Below are 25,893 nucleotides of genomic sequence, written 5' to 3' on the forward strand. Positions count from 1 at the left end.
AAATCATGAACACATCGTGTGATTTCCGTGAAATTGTGCACGCACATTCCTACTAGGCAGAGGAAGAAATGCCACATGAACATTTTCAACTCAGCCTCATGGTGGCGCTATAACTGGCCGAAAAGTGTTTTTACCTCCAACTGCACGGATATGTGGATAACTTTGTATGCCAACTCCCTAGAGGCCAAGGAAAACCCTTTGCCTGGAATTTTTCACATCTGCTCTTTATAGCGCCACCAGGAGGCCAACATATGTAAAACACATTTTCTAATATTACTCCTTCAGATTTGATCCAAATTTCACGCAAATCGGTACACATGCTCTCCATAGTCATGTGATCAAGACGGGTTTGTTTGATTTCTCATAATCCACCCTCATTGGCTACGATTGGCTTCTAAACTTTTCAGGAGTAGCCCGCTTTGTACAAATCGCCACAACTACTCAGCAGCGTCCAATTGTGGTGAAACTGTGCATGCATATTCCCACTAGGCTTTTGAAGAAATGCCACTTGACAGTTTTCAAATCAGCCTCATGGTGGCGCTACAACAGGCCGCGACACACACACACACACACACACACACACACACACACACACACACACACACACACACACACACACACACACACACACACACACACACACACACACACACACACACACACACACACACACACACACACACACACACACACACACACACACACACACACACACACACACACACACGTTTACATTGCTCCTAAACATTTTGCCAAACATCACACACACACTCCTGTCCTCCTGGTGGAGACCTGTGTTTTTTCGCCCCCTCTCTTCGAAGTTAGACTGGGCAAATATATTAACGTACCTTGTTTATCTTGAGTCTCTTCAGGTAGGAGTGATGGGGGGGGGGGGGGGGGGGGGACACAGTATATTTAACGTACCTTGTCCATCTTGAGTCTCTTCAGGTAGGAGTGATGGGGGGGGGGGGTTGGGGGATACAGTATATTTGACGTACCTTGTCCATCTTGAGTCTCTTCAGGTAGGAGTGATGGGGGGGGGGGGACAGTATATTTAATGTTCCTTGTCCATCTTGAGTCTCTTCAGGTAGGAGTGATGGGGGGGGGGGGGGGGGGGGTTGGGGGGTACAGTATATTTAACGTACCTTGTCCATCTTGAGTCTCTTCAGGTAGGAGTGATGGGGGGGGGGGGACAGTATATTTAATGTTCCTTGTCCATCTTGAGTCTCTTCAGGTAGGAGTGATGGGGGGGGGGGGGGGGGGGTACAGTATATTTAACGTACCTTGTCCATCTTGAGTCTCTTCAGGTAGGAGTGATGGGGGGGGGGGTACAGTATATTTAACGTACCTTGTCCATCTTGAGTCTCTTCGGGTAGGAGTGATGGGGGGGGGTTATATTTAACGTACCTTGTCCATATTGAGTCTCTTCAGGTAGGAGTGATGAGGGGGGGGGGGTACAGTATATTTAACGTACCTTGTCCATCTTGAGTCTCTTCAGGTAGGAGTGATGGGGGGGGGGGGGTCGGGGGGTTATATTTAACGTTCCTTGTCCATCTTGAGTCTCTTCAGGTAGGAGTGATGGGGGGGGGGTACAGTATATTTAACGTTCCTTGTCCATCTTGAGTCTCTTCAGGTAGGAGTGATGGGGGGTGGGGGGGGGGTACAGTATATTTAACGTACCTTGTCCATCTTGAGTCTCTTCAGGTAGGAGTGATGGGGGGGGGGGTACAGTATATTTAACGTTCCTTGTCCATCTTGAGTCTCTTCAGGTAGGAGTGATGGGGGGTGGGGGGGGGGTACAGTATATTTAACGTACCTTGTCCATCTTGAGTCTCTTCAGGTAGGAGGGGCTGTCGTAACCCTTCGCCTGCCGTGCTTCCTGTAGGTGGTTCATCATCCACACGTTCTTCCTCTGCTTGGCGAGGTCCAGCGGCGTCTCGCCCTGCAGCACATAACGGTTTAGTCCAACCAACGACTGATTGACCTTTAAGGTTATCATCCAGCAGCGCAATCAGAAGTTGCCAAAACTCATGACTTCCAAGTTCAAAGTTAGTAACTCAGTATTTTTCTTCTCCGTAAAGTTAGCCACTTAAAACTCCTTCTCTGCCAAGGACGACCTAAAAATAAAGGCACAGTATGCCTAGGACGACATTGGACAAGTTGGACTTTTATACAGATTTTTTGTTTTTGTTTTTTCAGAAAATGTGAACGCACCGGTTATATTGAATCCAGGGCCTGGCCTAGAGCCGGTTGAAATTTTAAATACATTGGAATTTAGCTCAAATTGAGTTCTTTGGAGCTTTTTTGGAGCTCAATAAAAAGAACATTGGAGACCTGGACCATTTCAGCTGTTGTGATCACTGACCATGTATCTAGGTGTGCTTCCGTGTTCCCGGAAGTGCCTCAATGTGGTCGGTCTGGCTTCTTAGAGAGGCCGCATAGGGCTAAAACCACGGTGCTCTGAGCCTTTCAGAGCCACTTAGAGGTGGCAGGGAAGTCATATGATGCATTGTGAGTTTGTAGATGGCCTAATGTCAGGCCCCAAAATGGGCTCTATGGACACAGAAAAACTCTTTCTACTTCCGGGCCGCTTTGCTACTTCCTTCACAGGTGTTACTGATGATACTAATATAAGGCCATTTAGTGTGCAGTGGTTCTCAAACTTCTTATTTTCAAGGACGCCCATAACTCTGAGAGGGTACAAATGCGGGTCCATTTGGTTGCATTTGTACCCTGTCAGAGTTACACTCCCATACGTGGCCATATGGAACCCACTCAAGGACACTTTGAGACCCACTGGTGTAGCAGAGTATTTCCAGTGAGCTAACATGCACAATAGCAGCACCCTGCCTGTGTTTGACCAGAATGGAACAGAGCCTCCATTAGTATCATTAAGACCGACTCCGTTTGACCAGAATGGAACAGAGCCTTCATTAGTGCACCTGCCTATTTCTCAGAAATGCTTCCTAAGTATGTGCCTAAGTATGTGCCCGGCAGACCCTTTAGATCCTCTAGTGCTGGTCTCCTAGAGATTCCAGAGACCCCTAACACAAAGAAATATGGAGAAGTCGCCTTTAGCTACTATGCCCCTGTGCTGTGGAACAGCCTGCCAAGGGATCTACGGTTCTCTGAAGCTGTGGACATTTTTAAACAAAATCTTAAGACACACCTCTTTAGCATTGCTTTTTTTTAATGTTTTTTTTTTGTGGCTTTCGCCTTTATTTTATATTTTTTATGGAGGGACAGACAGCAGGCTGACAGGAAATTGGGAGAGACATGCAGTAAAGGCCGTCGGGATCGGGAGTCGAACCCGCGGCACACTGCCAGACTGGTTTACCAGCCAAGGTGCCTGGACCGCTGAGCCACGGCCCAGGCCTTTAGCATTGCTTTTACTTAGATCATTGCATGTCCGTTTCCTGTTTTAGTTGCTCCTTTTGTTTTTGCTAATACTATGTAGTTGATGCTTTCTTGTTGTATTTTTGTTCTTTCTGTGAAGCACTTTGAACTACACTCGTTGTCTGAAATGCGCTATATAAATAAAGATTTGATTGATGATTGATTGATAGTATCGTCGGTAACACCTGTGAAGGAAGTAGGGAAAGGGGCCCAAGTTCTTTCCAAAATGGCGTGTATATACTAAGCATAGCGCCCATTGGGACGGGACGGCAGGTTGGTACACAACAACACTGGGCTGACCTTGATATTCTGTGCGTCCACGTTGGCGTTGGCGTCCAGCAGGAGGCTGATGACCGTGGTGTTGCCGGCCAGGACGGCCCAATGCAGTGCTGTGTTCTTGTGGTACTTGTCCCCCAGGTTGACGGACACGTTGAAGGTCAGCAGCAGCCGCGTCGGGTCCACGCTGGACAACGTTGGGCACACAGACAGCATGGGTTAGAGAAGTACCGGGAACCATTGACACTGTTCCTGGAAGAGGCGATGAGTCTAGGTTCATGAAATGGAAAACTGAAATATGTAGCATTAACTCCAGGGGGTAGGGTCTATCTATTGATCTATTGAAAACTGAAATATGTAGCATGAACTCCGGGGGGTAGAGTCTATTGATCTATTGAAAACTGGTGAATTGGTAGATGACTGGATAGTGCATCCCTGGTTGGGTTCTGGCTGGAAACCTGTGTTGCAGGTCTCTCTGTTATAACATAGACCTGTGTTGCAGGTCTCTGTTATAACAGAGAGACCTGCAACACAGGTCTCTGTTATAACAGAGACCTGTGTTGCAGGTCTCTGTTATAACAGAGAGACCTGCAACACAGGTCTCTGTTATAACAGAGACCTGCAACACAGGTCTGTTATAACAGAGACCTGCAACACAGGTCTGTTATAACAGAGACCTGTGTTACAGGTTGATTGGGGGGGGACCCCAGATGACAGTGAAGTGAGCATTTATTAACCCATTCTGGACGGGAACCCCTTTTGGTGTTTTAACTAAATAGAAAATAGCTGATCTACAAGCTCACAACGCCTCGTATTATGAGGCGTTGTGACAATTGCAAGTGCTTCTCAGGGTGGGGGGTCCCCAGGTCAAATGTCATTATTTCGGGGGTCCCAAAGGGCAAGTTCACACCAGGGGATCGGGGTCCAATTGCTATAGATTAGTGTGAGCGCGCAAAGCCAACTGTGAGTCAGCGAAGCAAGACTTCCATTCCAAGGACACGTGCATGGAGAACACAGGCCTTTCCATTGCACTTCCTCCATTTGCTGTGCTCGACATCAAAGACATGTATTACTGTACAAGACAATGTAAACGAAGCAGCTGGACACTGTAGGAACAGCAGGATACATCTCTGTGCACAGGAAGGACGTCAGGTGGTGTTGAAGAATCATGACTGATTTACAGGGAGGGGAGAGGGGGGGAGGTCAGGGGTTGAGCTGCAGACGTCTGTGTGTATTCCACTGCATTGCAGACACATTGTGTGGGGGGGGCAGGGATCTAGGCAAACTTGTATAGTTAATGTGCAAACACAGCAGCAAGATTTGTGAGTTGCTGTGATAGGAGAAGGATATCAAATGGAACACAACCACCCTAAAGACTAATCATTGTGTATATTCCTGCACTATACCTGCATCGAATGATCTTGGTACATAGAAATTGATCTATTGAAGATTCTGATTTACAAATGTACATAATTTCTGTTTTGATTGTATTGTATTGTGCTTTGGCAATGTCAACGTATGTTTTCTCATGCCAATAAAGCCCTTTGAATTGAATTAATGGGAAGTCACCTTCTAAAGTAATTGAATAATTGCTCATGGGAAAGGGAACCACTGAATGGGCCATGGATATTTGGCTTCTGCATCCATCCATCCATCTTCAACCGCTTATCCGTAGTCGGGTCACGGGGGCAACAGCTCCACCAGAGTGCTCCAGACTTCCCTCTCCAGAGCAACATTAGCGACTTCCTCCTGGGGGATTCCGAGACGTTCCAGGGCCAGTGAGTCGATGTGTTTCCTCCAACTGCGCCTTGGTCTGCCCCGGGGTCTCCTCCCAGTGGGACGTGCGTCGAGGACCTCCCTAGGGAGACGCCCGAGAGGCATCCTAACCAGATGCTCGAACCACCTAAGCTGGCTCTTTTCCAGGCGAAGGAGCAGCGGTTCTACTCGGAGTCTCTCTCGTGTGACTGAACTTATCACGCTATCTCTAAGGGAGATGCCAGCTACCCGTCGAATAACTCATTTTGTCCGTTTGTATTCGCAACCTTATTCTTTCGGTCATGACCCACACTTCATGACCATAGGTGAGAGTAGGAACGAAGATTGCTCGGTAGACGGAGAGCTTTGCCTTCTGGCTCAACTCTCTTTTCGTCACAACAGTGCGGTACCGCGACTGCAATACCGCCCCTGCCGCTCCGATTCTCCGGCTGATCTCCTTCTCCGTCCTCCCCTCACTCGTTCATTGCAGAAGGATGGCTTCTGCAACAAGCCTGCCCCGAGTTGCTCATTGGTTGCTCATCGTGTCTTGCATCAAAATAGCAGATCTATAAGCTCAAAATGCGTTGCAGACTTCCAGCACAACACATTGTAGATTGGCTATTTTTGGAGCAAAGTGTACGTTGAAAAGTTCAATGCCTCGCTCAAGGGCCGGGAGGTGACTGCTCTATCCGAGCCACTACCACTCTGTTAATCCATTCTGGGCGGGAACCCCTTTTGGTGTTTATAGCATTATGTTATACTTTAGCTATTGAAAAATAGCAGATTTACAAGCTCATAGCGCGCCACCGAGTGCCGCGCTACGAGCTTGTAGGTCTGCTATTTTTAAAAAATCGGCACAAATCTTTGAATACTGTATAACTGAAGACAAAATAAAACGCACAAAAACACAATTTCAATGGTGTGATGCACACATGCACACATGCTGTAGCCCATGCACATACCTGTGTGTCCTGTAAGCTGCCCACATCAATGGAGTCATGCCATTTTGATCCATCATGTCCACGTCCTATTTGGAATTAAAAGCAAAAACAAGCAAAAACAATTAGCCATCAATGATGGAGCGATGTATGGAATAGATAAGATGGCAGTCAACTCAAACTCAATAGATCTGTCAGTGAAAGGTGATAGGGCCCCCTCTGGTGGACAATACCACTAATAACAGTCCTGTATTGAGGAGCCTAGGCTAGTAGACACCAGAGTAGTATAAAAGAGAGTAATGACACTCCCGTCGACTCTCATTGTAACAATGGAATGCGTAAGTGCTCATTCTATCTCAATGGAATAGTTCCAGCCATAGGAGCAATGTTTGGAACTATCGCCCATAGGCACCCGCTTTGCGGCGAGATCAAAGCGTGTCACCACTCTCTTACTACATTACTCTGGTAGACACTAGAAAGAAAGAAGCAAGAAAGAAAGAAAGAAAGCAAGAAAGAAAGAAAGAAAGAAAGAAAGCAAGAAAGAAAGCGGGGAGTTGACTGTAGAAACCATCAACGACAACAGAGGTAAAGCTTCTATCAAATGGTTAAGGATGTCCCGATTCACTTTTTTCTTTCCCGATCCGATCCCGATACTACAATTTCTGTGTTAGCCGATACCGATACCAGTGTTATACCAGTGATCTCGTGTTGTGTTTATAGCTATCTAGCTATATATCTTGTGTTGTGTTTATAGCTATCTAGCGCTATATATATATATATATATATATATATATATATATATATCTCGTGTTGGGTTTATAGCCATCTAGCTATATATCTCGTGTTGTGTTTATAACTATCTAGTATCTATCTATATATCTCGTGTTGTGTTTATAACTATCTAGTATCTATCTATATATCTCGTTTTGTGTTTATAGCAGACTCCTCACTCAAATGTGACCTTGGAGTTTGGGCAACTCGAAAGCAAACTCCACCTGTCCCAACATTTTATTTACCTGCCATAGTACTGTCAACCCCTCACCCCTGTGTCGGATCGGTGGTTACTTTTCCGATACAGATACAGTATCGGGACATCTCTACAAAGTGTATATCTTTTCTACGTCCGAGCATAGACATGGTAACGCCCCGCCTGCCTCTGATTGGCCTACCGACACAGCCGGCCTTACCAGAGTTTCCTCTGAGGTGGAAGATGCTGGATAGTCTGCCACGAGGTTACTCTGTGGTGGGAAATAAATAAATAATACGATATATAATACAAGAGAATGACAGCTTGGCACGCGCAACAGTAACTTTTATTTTTGTAGAAGAGGCAAACTAATATTGTTTATGCCGTTGGCCTGTTTATGTGTAAACTTGAAACATTATTGTACTGTAAAAAGGTCTCTTTTCCCTTGATCTTTATCTTTTTTAGTATAATAGTATTAGTTTACTATAATTAGATTAATACACGATAATCAACACTAACACTTTAATTTAGAACACAGCCAAATCAAATCATAGTACATACGTGTTAAATTATTCAATCAAAGCAAACGGCACAAACAATATTAGTTTGCCTCTTCTACAATAATTAAAGTTACAAATTACTGTTGCATTTTGCCATTCTCTTGTACGCGTATCATTTCCCCCCACGGAGTGCCCTTGCATCTCGGAGGACAGGCAAGACGTGCAGTGTCGGTAGGCCAATCAGAGGCAGGCGGGGCGTTACCATGGCTATGCTCGGACGTAGTATAGATATACGCCTCTACAAATGATGACTATAAATGGCGTCCATCCATCCTACCTGTCCCTTGGCGATGAGGTAGGCCACGATGGAGGTGTGGCCAAACTGGGCCGCCAAGTGAACACAGCTGCATCCCTCTCCGTCGATTAGCGAGGGGTCCGCTCCGTACTTCAGCAACTGTACGACCATGGATAGGTGGCCTTGTCTAAATAATGCAAATACACACAGACAACGATCGTAAAAAATGTGTCGCAGATCTTTGAATATATTTTCTTTCACAGCAAACGTTTTTAACTCGTATATTTGCTTATGGCGGGGTGGGTTCCTGGTACAACATATTTTCAAATGTGGGTCGGCAGCCAAATACATATAATTCTGGGGATCCTCGACATGAAATAGTTTGAGAACCACTGATATAGAAACATAGGTTTTTCTTTTAAACAGTCATGATTTAGAAGACATTTGTAGAATCTGGTCTCAGGTCTTAAAGGAGAATTCCACGCTAGAAGGCTTTCTTACCTTTATTTGTAATTGTTACGTCCCCACCAAAGAGGTCCAGGTGTTATTTTGTGCAAAACCTCCTTATTGGCTATTTCCCCTACCATAAGCCCTCAATGAATTGAATGGGGCTATGGGGTGTTATGCTAATTCGCTTATTTCCATCGCTCAAAATTATTATCTTTTTGTATATATCCTCTCTTCTCTAATAATATCCCAAGCGGTACACTTTACTACTTATTTCGATGGAAATAAGCGAATTAGCACAACACCCCATAGCCCCATTCAATTCAATGCAATTCATTGAGGGCTTATTAGAGTTCTCAATCTCTGCCCGAACCCGGCCCGGCCCGACCCGGCCCGACATTTTCGGGTGGGGCCGGGCCCAAAATGCACGATAATTACTCGGGCCGGGCCGAGCCTCGGGCTCTGTGATTTTCCGTGATTTTTTTTAAAATAATTTTATTATAACAAAAATAACAATTCTGTTGTTTTTATTTATTTAATATGAAGAGGGCTGAGCTGGTGAATGTTGGCGATTAACTTTTACAGTTTAGGCTATTATACTATATGTGACTGAAGGAGGAGGCGGCGATGATCAGCAACAGGCAGCAGCGCACCAAAGTGACAGAATAGAACGGTGGTTGTTGAACTTGCTACCGCTGGCTGGCCTCTGGTTTGCCAACCAAATGAGCTGCTTACTGTTCAGCATCAACTATATAACTTAAGTCAACTTGCCATATGCTTCAATATTTTATAAGACCATCGATTTATCCGCAATAGCTCGTTTTGGAAACGTCGGGGCTTAACGAGACACTGCTATCTCGTTGAACCCAGCTGGGTGAATAAGCTAAATTAGGCTACCTAATCAACGGTAAATGCTCCATATAACTATGAAAGCGCCTGCACGTAATATAGTTACATGATGACCAAGCAATGTTACAGTCACACTGTATAGGCTACAGCTATTTGGTTTACAAATCGTATCGCAGCGCGCTGTAGCCTACAGCTATTTAATTTCCCCATCGTAGCGCAGCGCGCCTCGTTGTGTGCCCACTGCCCAAAATAAAAGATCTGCAAGCTGTCGACAGACTCGACACGCCATCGAGCGGCATGTTGATGGTTTGTATGTCTGTTCTTTTGGTTAGGCAACGCACATTACGCGTGGTATGTGGGTTTGAGAGGCAATGATTAATGTAAACTATACAGTAACCTAGTAGATTATAGCCAAGTTGACAATTGTCATAATATTGCCAGTAGCCTATTGGACATAATTAACTGCGTCACTTCAGAGGATCGCTGCTACTTTGATTCAGAAGATTACTTTACTTTTACTCACCCCTGGAAATTGCTGGAAACCATTAGAATGTTGAAAATGGAACATTATCAGCCAATTGACGTGAGTTACATAAATCCTTTATTTCGGCGACTAGACTATAAGTGCGTTCTCTGACACGGTCGTCTCAATAATCCACGGCGCCGCGGCCATATAGTGGCATTTTTCTTTTTCCTTTTTTTCTCTTTTTTTTCACTCGGGCTTTTTCGGGTTTTCGGGCCTGACATTATGGTAATTGTTAGGGTCGGGCCGGGCCTCGGGCCGACCCAGTTAGGGTAGGGTAGGGCCGGGCCTTAATTTTCAGGCCCGATGAGAACTCTAGGGCTTATGGTAGGGGAAATAGCCAATAAGGAGTTTTTGCACACAAAAAAAACACCTGGACCTCTTTGGTGGGGATGTAACAACTACAAAGAAAGTTAAGAAAGGTAAGAAAGCCTTCTAGCATGGAATTCTCCTTTAATCCAGGTGAAATTCCTAAAATTACTTGAGGATCATTCCATCCACCTCGTACTAAGCAACACGTCATCATGGTGACATCTGATTTGCAGTAGCTTGTCTTGCCCGGTGACATTTTTGAGTGACATTGCCTAAACAGTTTGATTTAGTATGACTGGAGGAATTTAAAACACTTCAGTAATTTCCAGGTCTAGCCGGATACTATATTGTGTTACAGCGGTTGTGTGTGTGTGTGTGTGTGTGTATGTGTGTGTGTGTCTGCCAACAGTCTTGGGAAGCAAGAAGTAATTTCACAGTGATGTCTAAGCAGCTCTCCATCTGTAATGCAGTGGTTCTTAACCCATTTTGGCCTGACGTCGAAATTTAAAAAAATGTCTTCTAAATCCTCCAAGTTTTCTGAAATAAATATTTTCACGATTTTTCAAAAATATCAGACCTACAAGCTCGTGGCGCGCTACGAGCTTGTAGATCTGCTATTTTTCAATAGCTAAATTATAACATAATGTTTAAAACACCAAAAGGGGTTCCCGCCCAGAATGGGTTAAAGTGGTTTTCATGTCAAGGACCCCCAAATTCACACTAATTAGCCCGCGGACCCCCATTTGAAGAGATACTGCCAGGGACCCCCTGTGAGAGAAGATTTTTACAGCTCCAGCAGTGATTCTCAACACGTTGAAATTCAAGCACCCCCAGTGTGACATGCATAGTAGTCTACAGTAGTCTCTCTCAGGGACCCCCATTTATATTGTAAAATCAACGTTAGTTTAAAGGGGCATTCCACTCATTTTCAACATTTTACTATGTCATTAATATACCTTAGAGCTGTTGTGTGGAAATAATAAAAAAGTTCCCCCATTCTGTGTTTCCTAGAACTAGAGGCGAAATCACGAAATCACGATGACATCATCAAGATGTGTTTCACCATGTTAATGATTTTTTTCATAATTGAGTTCTAGGAAACACAGAATGGGGGGACTTTTTTATTATTTCCACACAACAGCTCTAAGGTATATTAATGACATAGTAAAATGTTGAAAATGGGTGGTTTTCCCCTTTAACTCTGAGAGTGTACAAATGGAACCAAATGGACCAGTTAGCATCCCTATGGTTCCATTTGTACACTCTCAGAGTTACAGACCCAGATAAGGGTCCATTTGGTTCCAAACTATTTAGTTGGGGACCCCCTGGAACTCTCTCAAGGATCCCTACGGGTCCCCGGACCCCACTTTGGGAACCACTGCTGTAATGCATCATGGGAAATCAAGGAAAGTCAATTGGGAAACTACTTTATTATGTTTGTGTATACTACAAAGGAATCACATCCAATAAACGACAAAGCTGAAATGTATACAGTCCGTATAATAAAAAATCACACCCATGTGATGTGAGGGGCGCTCTTATCATCGTACATCATCCGACGCATATGACGTAAATTCTCCATTCATTGTCAATGGGAATTTAATCATTGTGTAGGACGAAAATAGCCGATTTGCTCGTCCACATATGGTGTAAATTCTCAATTAATTGTCAATGGGAGTTTAATGTTTGTGTAAGACGACAATCTAGTTCTACACGAATAGCTGAATATAGGAGGGGCTAGCGCCCTATAAATCTACACTATAGCTGAATATAGGAGGGGCTAGCGCCCTATAAATCTACACTATAGCTGAATATAGGAGGGGCTAGCGCCCTATAAATCTACACTATAGCTGAATATAGGAGGGGCTAGCGCCCTATAAATCTACACTAATAGCTGAAAATAGGAGGGGCTAGTTCCCTATAAATCTACACTATAGCTGAATATAGGAGGGGCTAGCGCCCTATAAATCTACACTATAGCTGAATATAGGAGGGGCTAGCGCCCTATAAATCTACACTAATAGCTGAATATAGGAGGGGCTAGCGCCCTATAAATCTACACTATAGCTGAATATAGGAGGGGCTAGCGCCCTATAAATCTACACTAATGGCTGAAAATAGGAGGGGCTAGTGCCCTATAAATCTACACTAATGGCTGAATATAGGAGGGGCTAGTGCCCTATAAATCTACACTAATAGCTGAAAATAGGAGGGGCTAGTGCCCTATAAATCTACACTAATGGCTGAAAATAGGAGGGGCTAGCGCCCTATAAATCTACACTATAGCTGAATATAGGAGGGGCTAGTGCCCTATAAATCTACACTAATGGCTGAATATAGGAGGGGCTAGCGCCCTATAAATCTACACTAATGGCTGAAAATAGGAGGGGCTAGCGCCCTATAAATCTACACTATAGCTGAATATAGGAGGGGCTAGTGCCCTATAAATCTACACTAATAGCTGAAAATAGGAGGGGCTAGTGCCCTATAAATCTACACTAATAGCTAAAAATAGGAGGGGCTAGTGCCCCTCAAAAAATACAGACACAGACTGTGCATAAATTCCTACAGATGACAAATAATAATATAAAAAAATCACACCCGTGTGAACTGAGTGGTGTAAGGTCTTATATAGCCTGTCTGACGTAATGAAATCATGTCTGACGTAATGAAATCACACCCGGGTGAACATAGCAACCATGCTCATTTTTTCTGCACAGACTAACAAAGCCAGTTGTAGGAGTGGTTTACACCACTCAAAAAAGATCTGACTCGTCTAAAACCATACATCGACATGGCCCAGGTCTGTAAAGGTCTCTTGCAGGTAGGGTGGCTGACACGGCAGTCCTGTGTGTGTGTGTGTGTGTGTGTGTGTGTGTGTGTGTGTGTGTGTGTGTGTGTGTGTGTGTGTATATAACAGGATGCAAGTGGATGGTTTCATCTATCAATGATGCAGTAGGAAAGAGCTTTGCTTCCCCCAGGGGCCGACTGCGGGAGGTCTCATGAGACCCAGTGCTTTCCAACAGGCCAGTAACACTATGGTAACACATGGCACAGGCACAGTGGGAACAAGGCAAGGTCTCCAGGAGATGGACGCTATAGGGAGACTAAAATCTAACCAAAAATATAAAGAAAGAGAACAAACTTAACGTAAAAAATATATATATTATGTGGCCGTGGTTCATTTCAAAAGTTTTCTAGAAACAGATATTTTTAAGCATGGTTTCTGTTGGGACTCCAGAGACAGCTCCAGGGTGAGCCGACCTGGGACAAACCTCGGTTTTAGCTTGCTCAGAGCAGCAGCGAGGAAGTGTTGACTACGAGTGTTTCAAATACTAAGTTCCAAACAAACTTTCCATCACAAAGAACGAAGCACTGAACTAACTGGAATGTTATCTTTTGGCAGCCTGAGCATATATAGTCATACTTGGCCAACTCCATTCCCATGACAGCCAGTAACTACTACAATACAGAGCAAACATTAATACGTGCAGGATGCGTGTCCAATTCCTTTGAAAATATATATCAATGTAGTAAAGCTAGGCTAATTAGACCAGATAACGTCCGTGTAGTAGCAGGCATTGCATTGATTAGTTTTGAATGTTATGAATTAATAAATTAATGCCCCATTGTATAATTCTTATGACTTTTTTAAAAAAAGCCTTTTTCCCTCCGATAGTGACAATATTACGATCCCATTTGCTCTCTTTCAACAGCAGCTGGCTGAGCCTCGGCTCACACACTTGAGAAGCTTTAGATTATATAGTAACACCACTTTCTAGGCGTTTATAAGGTTGTGATGTTGGCATATACAGAGTGAAAATGCATTAGAGTGAGAGTCAGATGTCAGCATTAGAATCTCTCTTCAGCCTGTTACGTTTCTTTTTTGTTTCCAATCAGTTTTATACAGTGGAGGTTTACAAAATGTTGCTGAGGCAAATTTGTCACCCTTATATATATATATCCAAGGCCATGAATTAAAAAAAAAATGAATAAATCACAGAGCACTTAATATACCTGTGAATCCATTTTCTCTCCATCTATCTATGAATACCAGTCATTAGTCCTACAACCTCTCAAACCCTCACCCTAACCCTAACCTCCCACGGGGCAGCACACCTAAACCTAACCGTACCCCTCACCTCACCAACCTTAATCCGGTCGTTTTAACGCACCCCTCACCAACCTTAATCCGGTCGTCTTAACGCACCCCTCACCAACCTTAATCCGGTCGTTTTAACGCACCCCTCACCAACCTTAATCCGGTCGTCTTAACGCACCCCTCACCAACCTTATGTCTAACCAATGACTAGTCTAAACTAAGTATGCCTCCCGTGTCGGTCACTACCCAAATATGGAGATGACCGACGTCATAGTATTGACATCATACATCGGTTACCCAAGTACTCTGATAACAGGTAGGTACTGCAGTAGTAAGGGGTTGTTTCTCAAAGAGGAAGCTCCATCATGGTGTTACACGCTAAGGGAACACCGCCAGAGATCACCAACACACGTCAGGAGCTCGCACAACTGGTGAAGAGGAAACGAGAACTGGCCGAGACGTTGACGAACTTGGAAGGACAGATCTATGCATTAGAGGGCAGCTATTTAGAAGACACCCGGATGCACGGGAACATCTTCACAGGATGGGACCGATACCTCGCCAAACTAAATAGCTCCAACAGTAAGACGGAAGACAGAAGAAATGGGCAGGTCGAGGAAGCAGAGCGTTTGTTCAGCAAGTCGTCCGTCACCTCGCTCGCATCGGTTTGTGCACTGGGCATGATGCCGGATCACGTGAACAAAGAACGTCGCAGAGAGAGCGACACTTCTCCAGACCCCCAGAACCAGGAGAAAGAGCCCAGTCACAAGGACGCCGACAAAACCCTGCATGATCTGACGGCACAGAACGCTGCCTCTTTCTCCTCAAGCAGCCTCCGTGGTCTTCACGATCTGACGGCACAGAACGCTGCCTCTTTCTCCTCAAGCAGCCTCCGTGGTCATCACGATCTGACGGCACAGAGCGCTGCCTCTTTCTCCTCAAGCAGCCTCCGTGGTCGTCACGATCTGAAGGCACAGAACGCTGCCTCTTTCTCCTCAAGCAGCCTCCGTGGTCGTCACGATCTGACGGCACAGAACGCTGCCTCTTTCTCCTCAAGCAGCCTCCGTGGTCATCACGATCTGACGGCACAGAGCGCTGCCTCTTTCTCCTCAAGCAGCCTCCGTGGTCGTCACGATCTGAAGGCACAGAACGCTGCCTCTTTCTCCTCAAGCAACCTCCGTAGTCTTCACGATCTGACGGCACAGAACACTGCCTCTTTCTCCTCAAGCAGCCTCCGTGGTCATCACGATCTGACGGCACAGAACGCTGCCTCTTTCTCCTCAAGCAGCCTCCGTGGTCATCCCGATCTGACGGCACAGAACGCTGCCTCTTTCTCCTCAAGCAGCCTCCGTGGTCATCACGATCCGACGGCACAGAACGCTGCCTCTTTCTCCTCAAGCAGCCTCCGTGGACATCACGAGAGGAAGAGCAACAACGGACTCAGTCCTTCTGCCATACACATGCTTGACTAGGACTTTTGAGTTTGACAAGAAAGTGAACAAGAAGCCAAAAGCAGACTATTCAACTTAATAAAGAAGATATCTCCATGATTACAAACCTGTAATGTAGTGTTAAAAATGTATATGTATTTATGTAACTCATGTTTCCCCATTGTAACAAGGTTTTGACTTGAATATTGGCATCACATTTTTGAAGAACCTGACGCCAAGGTATACTGTAGTTTAATATCAACTTCATCTATAAATGCTAAGAATATTGGAGACAATCTATGTCTGTTGCCACCCGATTTGTGGCATATCTTCTGCCTACATTCTACGATATAGTTCTGAGGCTGGTTTTTAAACTTCAAGTCCCACATGATGTGACGTCATATCCCAATTCTACACATTATCTAACCTTTGCCATTTTACACCAGAGTCGTCGATAGAATGTCATGGCATCAGTCCAGGTGGTCCTTTCACCGTTTCCATAGAGCAAAGTGGTGTCTGGGGACCCCTAAGGGTCCTTGAGGGAGTTCCAGGGGGTCCCCAGCTAAATGATAGTTAGGAACCAAATTGACCCTAACGGGTGCATTTGGTTCCATTTATACGCTCTCAGAGTTGTAGAGAAAAAAGAATCCCGCACACTGTCTTCACTTGAGTTTAGATTTATTGAGCAACGTTTCGGTCGTCAGACCTTCATCAGGCATTCGAATGCCTGTTGAAAAAATAATTATTAAAATAAAATTATATTTTCTCTACTTCTCAGTTCCAGTTATCCGACGCACCTGTCCATTGTATGTGTGCAGAAGGACTTTTTCTTATACGCTCTCAGAGTTAAATTAATTTAGATTTTACAATATAAATTGGGTGTCTCAAGAGATAGAAATGCCATTAAATGGGGGTCCGTAGACTAATGCATGTCAAACTGGGGGTGCTTGAAATTAAACGTGTTGACAATCACTGCTAGATAAATGCCATAAAGGTCTTCTCTTATGGGGGGTCCTTGGCATATGTTTTCAAATGGGCGTCCGCGGGCTAATTAGTGTCAATTTGGGGGTCCTTGACATTTTCGGTCATAGAGACATAGTTCTAATTCCCTGTGTGTAACCTCACCTGGTAGCCCAGTGAGTTGAGACATAGTTCTAATCCCCTGTGTGTAACCTCACCTGGTAGCCCAGTGAGTTGAGACATAGTTCTAATTCCCTGAGTGTAACCTCACCTGGTAGCCCAGTGCAGTGGTGTGGAGTTGAGGTCCCCTCCCAGTTGATCCACTACGGCCCCTTTTGATATGTAGTACCTGTGATGAGGATGAAAAACAAAACAATTATGATAAATACAATAAAACACATATGCTAATAGGTTGACAATGTGTATTCTGTTATTGAGAGCTAGGGACAACTTCATCCTTAATTATTTCGTCAGCCGTAGGTACTGTAGCTAGCTATACCCCTTAGCTCTCGTCAGAAACGGTTACATGTCCGGCCGGAGTGATGCGAGACAAAGTCACAAATGATTTACGATCGTCGGGATGCGCGACAGCTCACCATGGATAGCGCTTGAAGCTTTAGAGAGTGCCGCACTACGAGCACAAAGTATAACATAATCATTAAAACACCAAAAGGGGTAGTCAGCTTCTATATTACACCGTCTCTTACAAAGGGCATTGGCCACTGACTTGGGCGCTATTATTACATTTGGGGTTGATAAGAACATTAAACACTTCTGTTTTCACACACGCATATACGTCACAAAGAGCTCTGAGATTTCCCCTCACAAACATGAGATGATAAGGGCTCTGGGCTTGCCTTCCACCCCTGCCCCCTAGTGACACCGGCACAAACATGAGATGATAAGGGCTCTGGGCTTGCCTTCCACCCCTGCCCCCTAGTGACACCGGCACAAACATGAGATGATAAGGGCTCTGGGCTTGCCTTCCACCCCTGCCCCCTAGTGACACCGGCACAAACATGAGATGATAAGGGCTCTGGGCTTGCCTTCCACCCCTGCCCCCTAGTGACACCGGCACTTTGACACCGCTAACATTGATTCACTATGAACTATAACTCTGCACTTTATATTTATTTCCCCTGCACGGTGTTGTCTTGTGTCTGTTGGTTTTTGTGAAAAAACAATTGAACGCACACATGTTAACACCGGCTCCCCGAGCAGGCAAAAACGGAGGTCTCCGTCCTATCAAATAATCCCACTGCGCGCCCAGGACGGAGAATAATCAAAAGTTCCGTCTTTAATCATATCATAACGGAGCGCACCAGTCTACCGGCTGGTAGCGTCGATTGAGCAACATTCGATGTCATTTCCGGTTGGGACGTCATCCAAAGTGGTCCCCCTCCATTTTAATGTATGGGAGGATGTTGAAGGAGGGACACCCGCACACTGCCACTTACTGGTTTCAGAGATCTTTATTAAAGCAAAGCAACGTTTCCGTCTTGCGACCTTCCTCAGGCTTGAGGAAGCCTAAGGAAGGTCGCAAGACCAAAACGTTGCTTTAATAAAATGCTCTGAACCCAGCAAGTGGCAGTGTGCGGGTGTCCCTCCTTCAACATTGTATATGCATCGTCATTATCGCACCTGCTCCAAACCTACTGGGTGTGCGGAAGTCATCTCTCTAAATGTATGGGAGGAAAAATCTTCAAACGTGAATAACTCTTGATCTAAATTGATCAAAAACAATGCTTCCAATTCTAACCAAAGATTGTGTTTTTGACGGCCCGTCGCGGTCCCGTCACTTGTCGCGTTAGAAGTAATCATACTTCCCGTTGTTGTCGATCCCCTCGGGGGTGTTTTGGCTACATCTAGCTACTTCTAGCTCCTTCCAAGATGGCGCGGAGCAACCTTGAAATGGGCCCTGAAGCTGCAAATTGCTGGGCGGCCTGATTTAATGGTTCCAAATACCCCCGGACGTTAACGTCGGGGTGTTAACGTCAAAACAAATTCCTATGTGTATACGTATACACAATGGCAAAATAAAGGTATCTGAATCTGAATGTACACGTTTTGAGGAGAAAATGAAAGTCAGAATTGCCGAGTCAGGCCTCCGTGGTGGAACCGGGCGTGGACCCTGGTGGTCCATACAGATGGAGAGAGGCCTCCGTGGTGGAACCGGGCTTGGACCATACTGGTCCATACAGATGGAGAGACGTGAGTCAGAGTCAGGCCTCCGTGGTGGAACCGGGCGTGGACCCTGGTCCATACAGATGGAGAGAGGCCTCCGTGGTGGAACCGGGCGTGGACCCTGGTGGTCCATACAGATGGAGAGATGTGACTCAGAGTCAGGCCTCCGTGGTGGAACCGGGCGTGGACCCTGGTGGTCCATACAGATGGAGAGAGGCCTCCGTGGTGGAACCGGGCGTGGACCCTGGTGGTCCATACAGATGGAGAGATGTGACTCAGAGTCAGGCCTCCGTGGTGGAACCGGGCTTGGACCCTGGTCCATACAGATGGAGAGATGTGACTCACTTGACCAGGTCTATCCTGTTGTTGATGGCCGCCCAGTGCAGGAGTGTTACGTTCTCTTTGTCTGGCTGCCTCACGTCGTATCCGGCCTCCACCAGCTCTCTGCACCGCTCAAAGATACCGTACCTAAGGAACAGATAAAGAATGGCTTAAAGATAGGTCACTATACCACACACACACACAAAGCAAAGTTCTTTGTTTACCCAGGGAAGTGGACTAAGCTCGAGATGCTTGTTTACAGCCACACCCTGCTCATAGAACATTTCATGGTAGGGGTTCAATGCCTTGCTCAAGGGCACTTCAGCGGTGGTAATTTTAACGTGCCGGTCCGACCGACCGACACACACACTTGTTTCCACGCAGTTTTAGATGTCACCAGACCAGCAATGCAGTATGGTATGTACAGTGTCTGTAGGCAGAGATCTCTCATTGTCTGGCTGTGCGCACGCACGCACGCACTCACGCACGCACGCACGCACGCACGCACACGCACACGCACACACACACACACACACACTCTGTTTTGACTCGACGCGCACCGTTGATAATCACACCCTTGCATCAAAACACATTCGATCCAATAACAAGACAGACAAGATGGACCTGAATGCATTTTAGAAGACCAACGTCAACAAGCTTGAGTACGGGACATGACACTGTGAAACCTGATTCATGCTTTAGTTGCACAGCATTGTGTCTCGCACCAAACACAGCTGATATTAATACCAGCTCACAATGTGTTGCGGTGCCTGCGAAGTAGGGATGGGAACTATCCATTCATGCATTAATTGATTCATTGATAGTTTTGATAAGTTTATAGATTGATTAACCCGGTTAGTTGATAAGCGGCGTTTTTTGTAAAACAAATCTGAGAATCTTAATTTCCCTCAATGTTATAAACATAAAACTACATCTTTCTGATACACAGAAATAATACCAAAGGCATATTACATTCCTTAACCCATTTAGACCTGACATCGAAATTTAAAAACTGTCTTCTAAATCAGTTTTCTGAAATATAATGTTTTTATATCAGTGGTGCTCAATATTTGATGTCAAGGACCCCAAAAATTATATGTAATCGGCCGCCGACCCCCATCTGAAAATATGTTGTTCCAGGGACCCCCCAGAAGCAATGATTTGACTTAAAAACGTTGACTCTAACAATATTCAAAGATTTGAGGCACATTTTCACGATTTTTCAAAAACAGTAGACCTACAAGCTCGTAGCGCAGCACACGGTGCCTCGCTATGAGCTTGTAGATCTGCTATTTTTCAATAGCTAAAGTAGGTTCCCGCCCAGAATGGGTTAATCAAATATTTATTTGACCATTGACTATGGCATCTTTGTATGTGCGTTCCTCGGCTACGAGCGCGCGCACGCACACACACGCACACACACACACAGAGACAGTGTTACATTCACAGAAAACCACCCAGTGATAGAACCACAGACTTTTAATTACGAATTAATTACGATTAATTATTAACTGTTAAGTAAAAGTTGAATTGACTAATTTCTTAACAGCGATTAATCGATTAACTATTAAACATTCCTACTGCGAAGCATTGTGAACTTGTAGCCGGGCTATGCTCACTTCAAGACACCAGCGTGCAACCAAGTAGAAATCAGGGGCTCAACTGTCATGTCACTGCTACAATGTTCTTCCTGAACCATTCAATGTAGTATGATCTTCAATACAGTAACTTCAAGTGGCGTTGCAATCTTTTGCAAAAGCAACATATGTAGTTTGTGGCAGCGGTGGCCGAACGGATTGCGGAGCGGTCTTGATACCGGAAGGTCGCCAGTTCGAATCAGCGGTCCGACACGTTCAAATTACCACCGCTGAAGTGCCCTTGAACAAGGCATTGAACCACTACGATGAAATGTTCTATGAGCAGGGCCTGGCTGGAAACAAGTTCTTGAGCTTAGCCCAGATACCCTGGGTAAATATAGTAATCATTTCATTAGTTTGCATTGCATTTCAGACCCTCTTCTTGGCCTCTCACATATCTCATTGCCAAGGATTAATATTTTAGAGATCAGATCTAATTACGTGTTTGTTTCTAGATTATTTTGCTCACCCCTATACAACAACAACAACAACAACAACAATAAATCATATAGAGCTTATTAATGCCACGGGGGAAATTCAGATTTAGCTTCATCCAGGCCAGCTGATGGCTGCTTAGGTGGTCATATTGAGCGCACAGCCGCACAGGAGGCACTGTTAACCCATTCTGGGCGGGAACCCCTTTTGGTGTTAGCATTATGTTATGCTTTAGCTATTGAAAAATAGCAGATCTACAAGCTCATAGCGCGCCACCGAGTGGCGCGCTACGAGCTTGTAGGTCTGCTATTTTTGAAAAATCGAAGAACGACTGACATAGAAACATAGCTTTTTCAGAAAACTGTCAGGATGTAGAAGACATTTTTAGAATCTGATCTCAGGTCAGAATGGGTTAAGTGTTGCTCCTGGACACGCACGTGCTTCACTGTTACCCAGCCCTTGACTTCAATATCAGACAGCACTCCCAAACAAACAGGAAGCGTATTGGACACACCTAGACTGTCAGATGAAACTGAAATAATCAGAGCCAGTTCTGCGATAAGGAAATACTTAACACTGGTGGACACTTCCTGGAGAAAAAGGGAGGGACACACACACACACCTATGCAACAAAAGCCCTACAACACAGACAACTATATGTGATATTAAAGGGCTCTCAAGATTGCCCAAAAGCCAGGAATCGAATCACCCTGCATTATAATTTCCTTCTAAATTATTTCTCTCAGCATGCATGCATGTGCGTACGTACGTATGCACAACCAAACAATGAATCCGGGCTGGATGCAGGCCGGGCTTGTGACAATTCATGTTATATATCTGCTGTATATTATGGTCTCCTGCTGTTCCCTGCCTTGCCTTGTACTGTTTGAAAAATGCTGTATTTTTGAAGTTTGTCAAGCTGTTTTTCTTTGATTTCTTTTATTGTCTCTGTTTTTGTTATGTATTTTTGTTTTCTTGCATTTACATTTCTGTTTGATTTCTGTTAAATTTTTTGAAATAAAAACAATGAATCCACTCACTGTGTGGCTTTGACGATATCCCAGGTGCTGTAGTCGTCCACATGGTTTTTGCGCCCCGTGTTCTCACTGTAGCCATGGTTGTAGTGACTCTGGGGCTTGATCTCCTGAAGAGAGAAGGAGGGATGAGGGTAGAGGGCAGCACGGTTACATCCGGAACCCAATACCAGAGAGCCGAACCGAGCCGGTGCGGGCCCAATTACTTGTCCCTCGGGCAGGGTTGGATCCTTTTTAAATTCATCCATTCTGAAATGCAGTTTACCGAGCTTCATATTAAACCCTTCAACTCAATAAAAATAGGTTTCAAAAATTATTATATTCTAAAGTCCATATTGTCTGTTGAACAGAGACAACGAGGGCTGGGTCTCGTCATGCCATCTCTCTCGCTCTCTCTTTCGCTTTGTCTCTGCCTCTTTCACCACACACACACACACACACACACACACACACACACACACACACACACACACACACACACACACACACACACACACACACACACACACACACACACACACACACACACACACACACACACACACACACACACACACACACACACACACACACACACACACACACACACACACACACACACACACACACACACACACACACACACACACACACACACACACACAAATATCTTGGTCTCTGGCTCGATTCAAATCTATTATTTAAATGTCATATAGATAACATAGTCCGGAAAATCAACTTTAGTACTGGTGTTACCGTTTTTCTTTTACAGTAAGAAAGAAACTAGTTCAACAACTCATACTACCAATTCTTGACTATGCAGATGTTGTTTATCAGACTGCCACTAAAACAAACCTTCTTCCCTTGAACTCAGTATATAACCGTTTATGCAGATTTGTCCTTGACTGCCCATATTTGACCCACCACTGTACCTTGTACGAAAACCTCAACTTACCATCTCCCACCTCAAGAAGACAGCAGCACTGGCTGCAGTTCATCTTTAAATGTATTAATTTCAATTATCCACAGTATTTAAAACAGCTTATGATACCATACACTTCTACACATCAACTTAGACATTGCTCACAGATTTACTTTATTAATATACCCACATCAGTTGGCAAAAAATCATTCATGTTCAAAGCTCCTTGTGACTGGAACAATCTACCTGTCCATATACGTTCAATAACATCTTTTCATTTGTTTAAAACTGTGCTGTCCTCTCATCTTGAGACTACCTGTTCATGTTTTCACTAATCATCACTATAACAGATCCATGATGCAATGATCCATGTGTTATGTCTACGTTATGTCCACGTTATGTGAAATGTTGTTTTGTTTTTCCTGTTTGTTTTTTTTATGAATTGTATTGTTTTGTCTTGTCTTGTTCTGGTTGAATTGTCTGTAAAAAGTGTCTTTATGTATGAAGTGTACTTTGTGAATCGCGGACCACCTTGAAAACAAGATGGTTCATCTCAAGGGATTGTTCCTAATAAAGAAATTTCAGACACAGTCAGTCTCACACACACACACACACACACACACACACACACACACACACACACACACACACACACACACACACACACACACACACACACACACACACACACACACACACACACACACACACACACACACACACACACACACACACACACACACACACACACACACACACACACACACACACACACACACACACACACACCTTCCAAAATGCAGCGCATCGCTCATAGAGAGCAGTCATGTCATGTTGAAGCATATCATATTAAAGAGAACACACTATGGGTCCGGATCGGCGCCGTTTTGGTTAGACCGGGTCCAAACAGTCAAATCCTTCTCTGCTCCGTTTCGGACCGGATCCAATCCTTTCGGGGCCGTTTCCGGACAGGTGCGGCCAATTAGAATGTTTCTCGGATCCGTAGCGGTTCAGTTCAGATATCACCAGACCTACAAGCTCATAGCGCGGCACCGAGTGCCGCGCTATGAGCTTGTAGATCTGCTATTTTAGAAAAATCGTGAAAATGCGAATATATATTCTTTCAGAGCGAACGTTTTTAACTCAAATCTTTGCTTCTGGGGAGGTCCCTGGAAAAAATATTTTCAAATGGGGGTCGGGCAGCCAATTACATATAATGTTTTGGGGTCCTTGACATGAAATATTGAGAACCACTGAAATCAGGACTAATGGATGCACAGACACTCAGACAGCATACACAAGTGCATCAAGCCTTCCTCAGTGTGTATGATACACTCGGCAAAATTGGTATCCTGACCTTAAAATGCCCCCCCCCCCCACACACACACGGCAACAACCTCTTATTATGTTCAGTTATCACCCACGGCAACCCAACAGCAAATAGCAATTAGCCTCCATCTCCACAACAGTCCACCGACAGCTGTGTTGCATCTGGAGGACACGAAATGCCTGGCATCCATTCTTGGTCGGTGAAAAAAAAACAGTACTAACACTCAGCCAAACAACGGCCAACAGATGTTTAAAACCATATTCTATTAAATCAATTGACAGACATATAACATTGGAAAACCCAATGGCCACGTGCAGGTAATGAGTTACTACTGAGGTTGAGTACTTGTACTTCTCATGTCAGGATTAAGAAGTGACTTCAAGTGAGGAGCACTCTGTCAGAACAGAAGGCATCACTGGATGTTTCTCTGCTTCCTACGAGCAGCCTAGCTTGGGATTAGCATCATTTACATGACAAGTAATATGGTCGAGAGAGTGAGACAACATGGTTAATGGAGGGATTAAAATGGTTGCCATTCTATGAAAGTGCCAGTAAATATAAAGCCAGACTGCACACTTGACTGACGCGTCAGGCCTATGGCATCGAAATAGAGGAGCCGTTAGGATTCTGTATAGGACATTAGCAAGAATCACAGAGAACATGGAGAGTTAAGAGTGCGTGTGATGGGGATTGGGGGGCGGTTAAGCTCGTGAAGGGTCAAGTATTCAGACTCCAGAGCCGTCACAAAAGTAGACATAAGAACTTGGATGAATTAGCCCACACATTTCACACACACATTCATACACTGATGGCGGCGGAAACCAGCACATCGGGAGCAATTAGGGGTTCAGTCGTGTCTTGCTCAAGGACACTTCGACACTAACTCTGGGGGAGCCCGGGTTGGAACTGGCAACCTTGCGGTTACCATCCAATTCAACCATGGAGCCACTCTACCCCTGAGCCACCGCCGCTGGTTGCCAGTTGTGTTCGTAACAGCTTCTAAAGTTGTCGTGCAAGAACTTAAGTTCCCAGGTAGTAGGAGTTTATTTAACCCATTTTGGGCGGGAACCCCTTTTGGTGTTAGCATTATGTTATGCTTTAGCTATTGAAAAATAGCAGATCTACAAGCTCATAGCGAGTGGCGCGCTATGAGCTTGTAGGTCTGCTATTTTTGAAAAATCAAAGAATGACTGACATAGAAACATAGCTTTTTCAGAAAACTGTCAGGATGTAGAAGACATTTTTAGAATCTGATCTCAGGTAAAAATGGGTTAATGATTCACAGTACTGGGTTCACAATA

At 44.8% G+C, this 25,893-nt stretch overlaps 1 protein-coding gene across 1 annotated transcript in view; it reads right to left on the reverse strand.

Annotated features, from left to right (window-relative positions):
• The window catches only part of zdhhc17 (zDHHC palmitoyltransferase 17), a 48,891-nt gene that overhangs the window by 15,268 nt on the left and 7,730 nt on the right, over positions 1–25,893 (reverse strand). The window contains exons 2-8 of the mRNA XM_079494323.1: positions 22,368–22,471; positions 19,280–19,402; positions 17,022–17,099; positions 8,170–8,314; positions 6,390–6,454; positions 3,697–3,859; positions 1,817–1,942 (exon numbers count right to left, since the gene is read on the reverse strand). Coding sequence (XP_079350449.1) covers positions 1,817–1,942; positions 3,697–3,859; positions 6,390–6,454; positions 8,170–8,314; positions 17,022–17,099; positions 19,280–19,402; positions 22,368–22,471 — 804 coding nt within the window. The remainder of the gene's footprint in view (positions 1–1,816; positions 1,943–3,696; positions 3,860–6,389; positions 6,455–8,169; positions 8,315–17,021; positions 17,100–19,279; positions 19,403–22,367; positions 22,472–25,893) is intronic.

This window comes from Electrona antarctica (assembly GCF_951216825.1).
Source record: "Electrona antarctica genome assembly, chromosome: 23".
Lineage (NCBI taxonomy): Eukaryota > Metazoa > Chordata > Actinopteri > Myctophiformes > Myctophidae > Electrona > Electrona antarctica.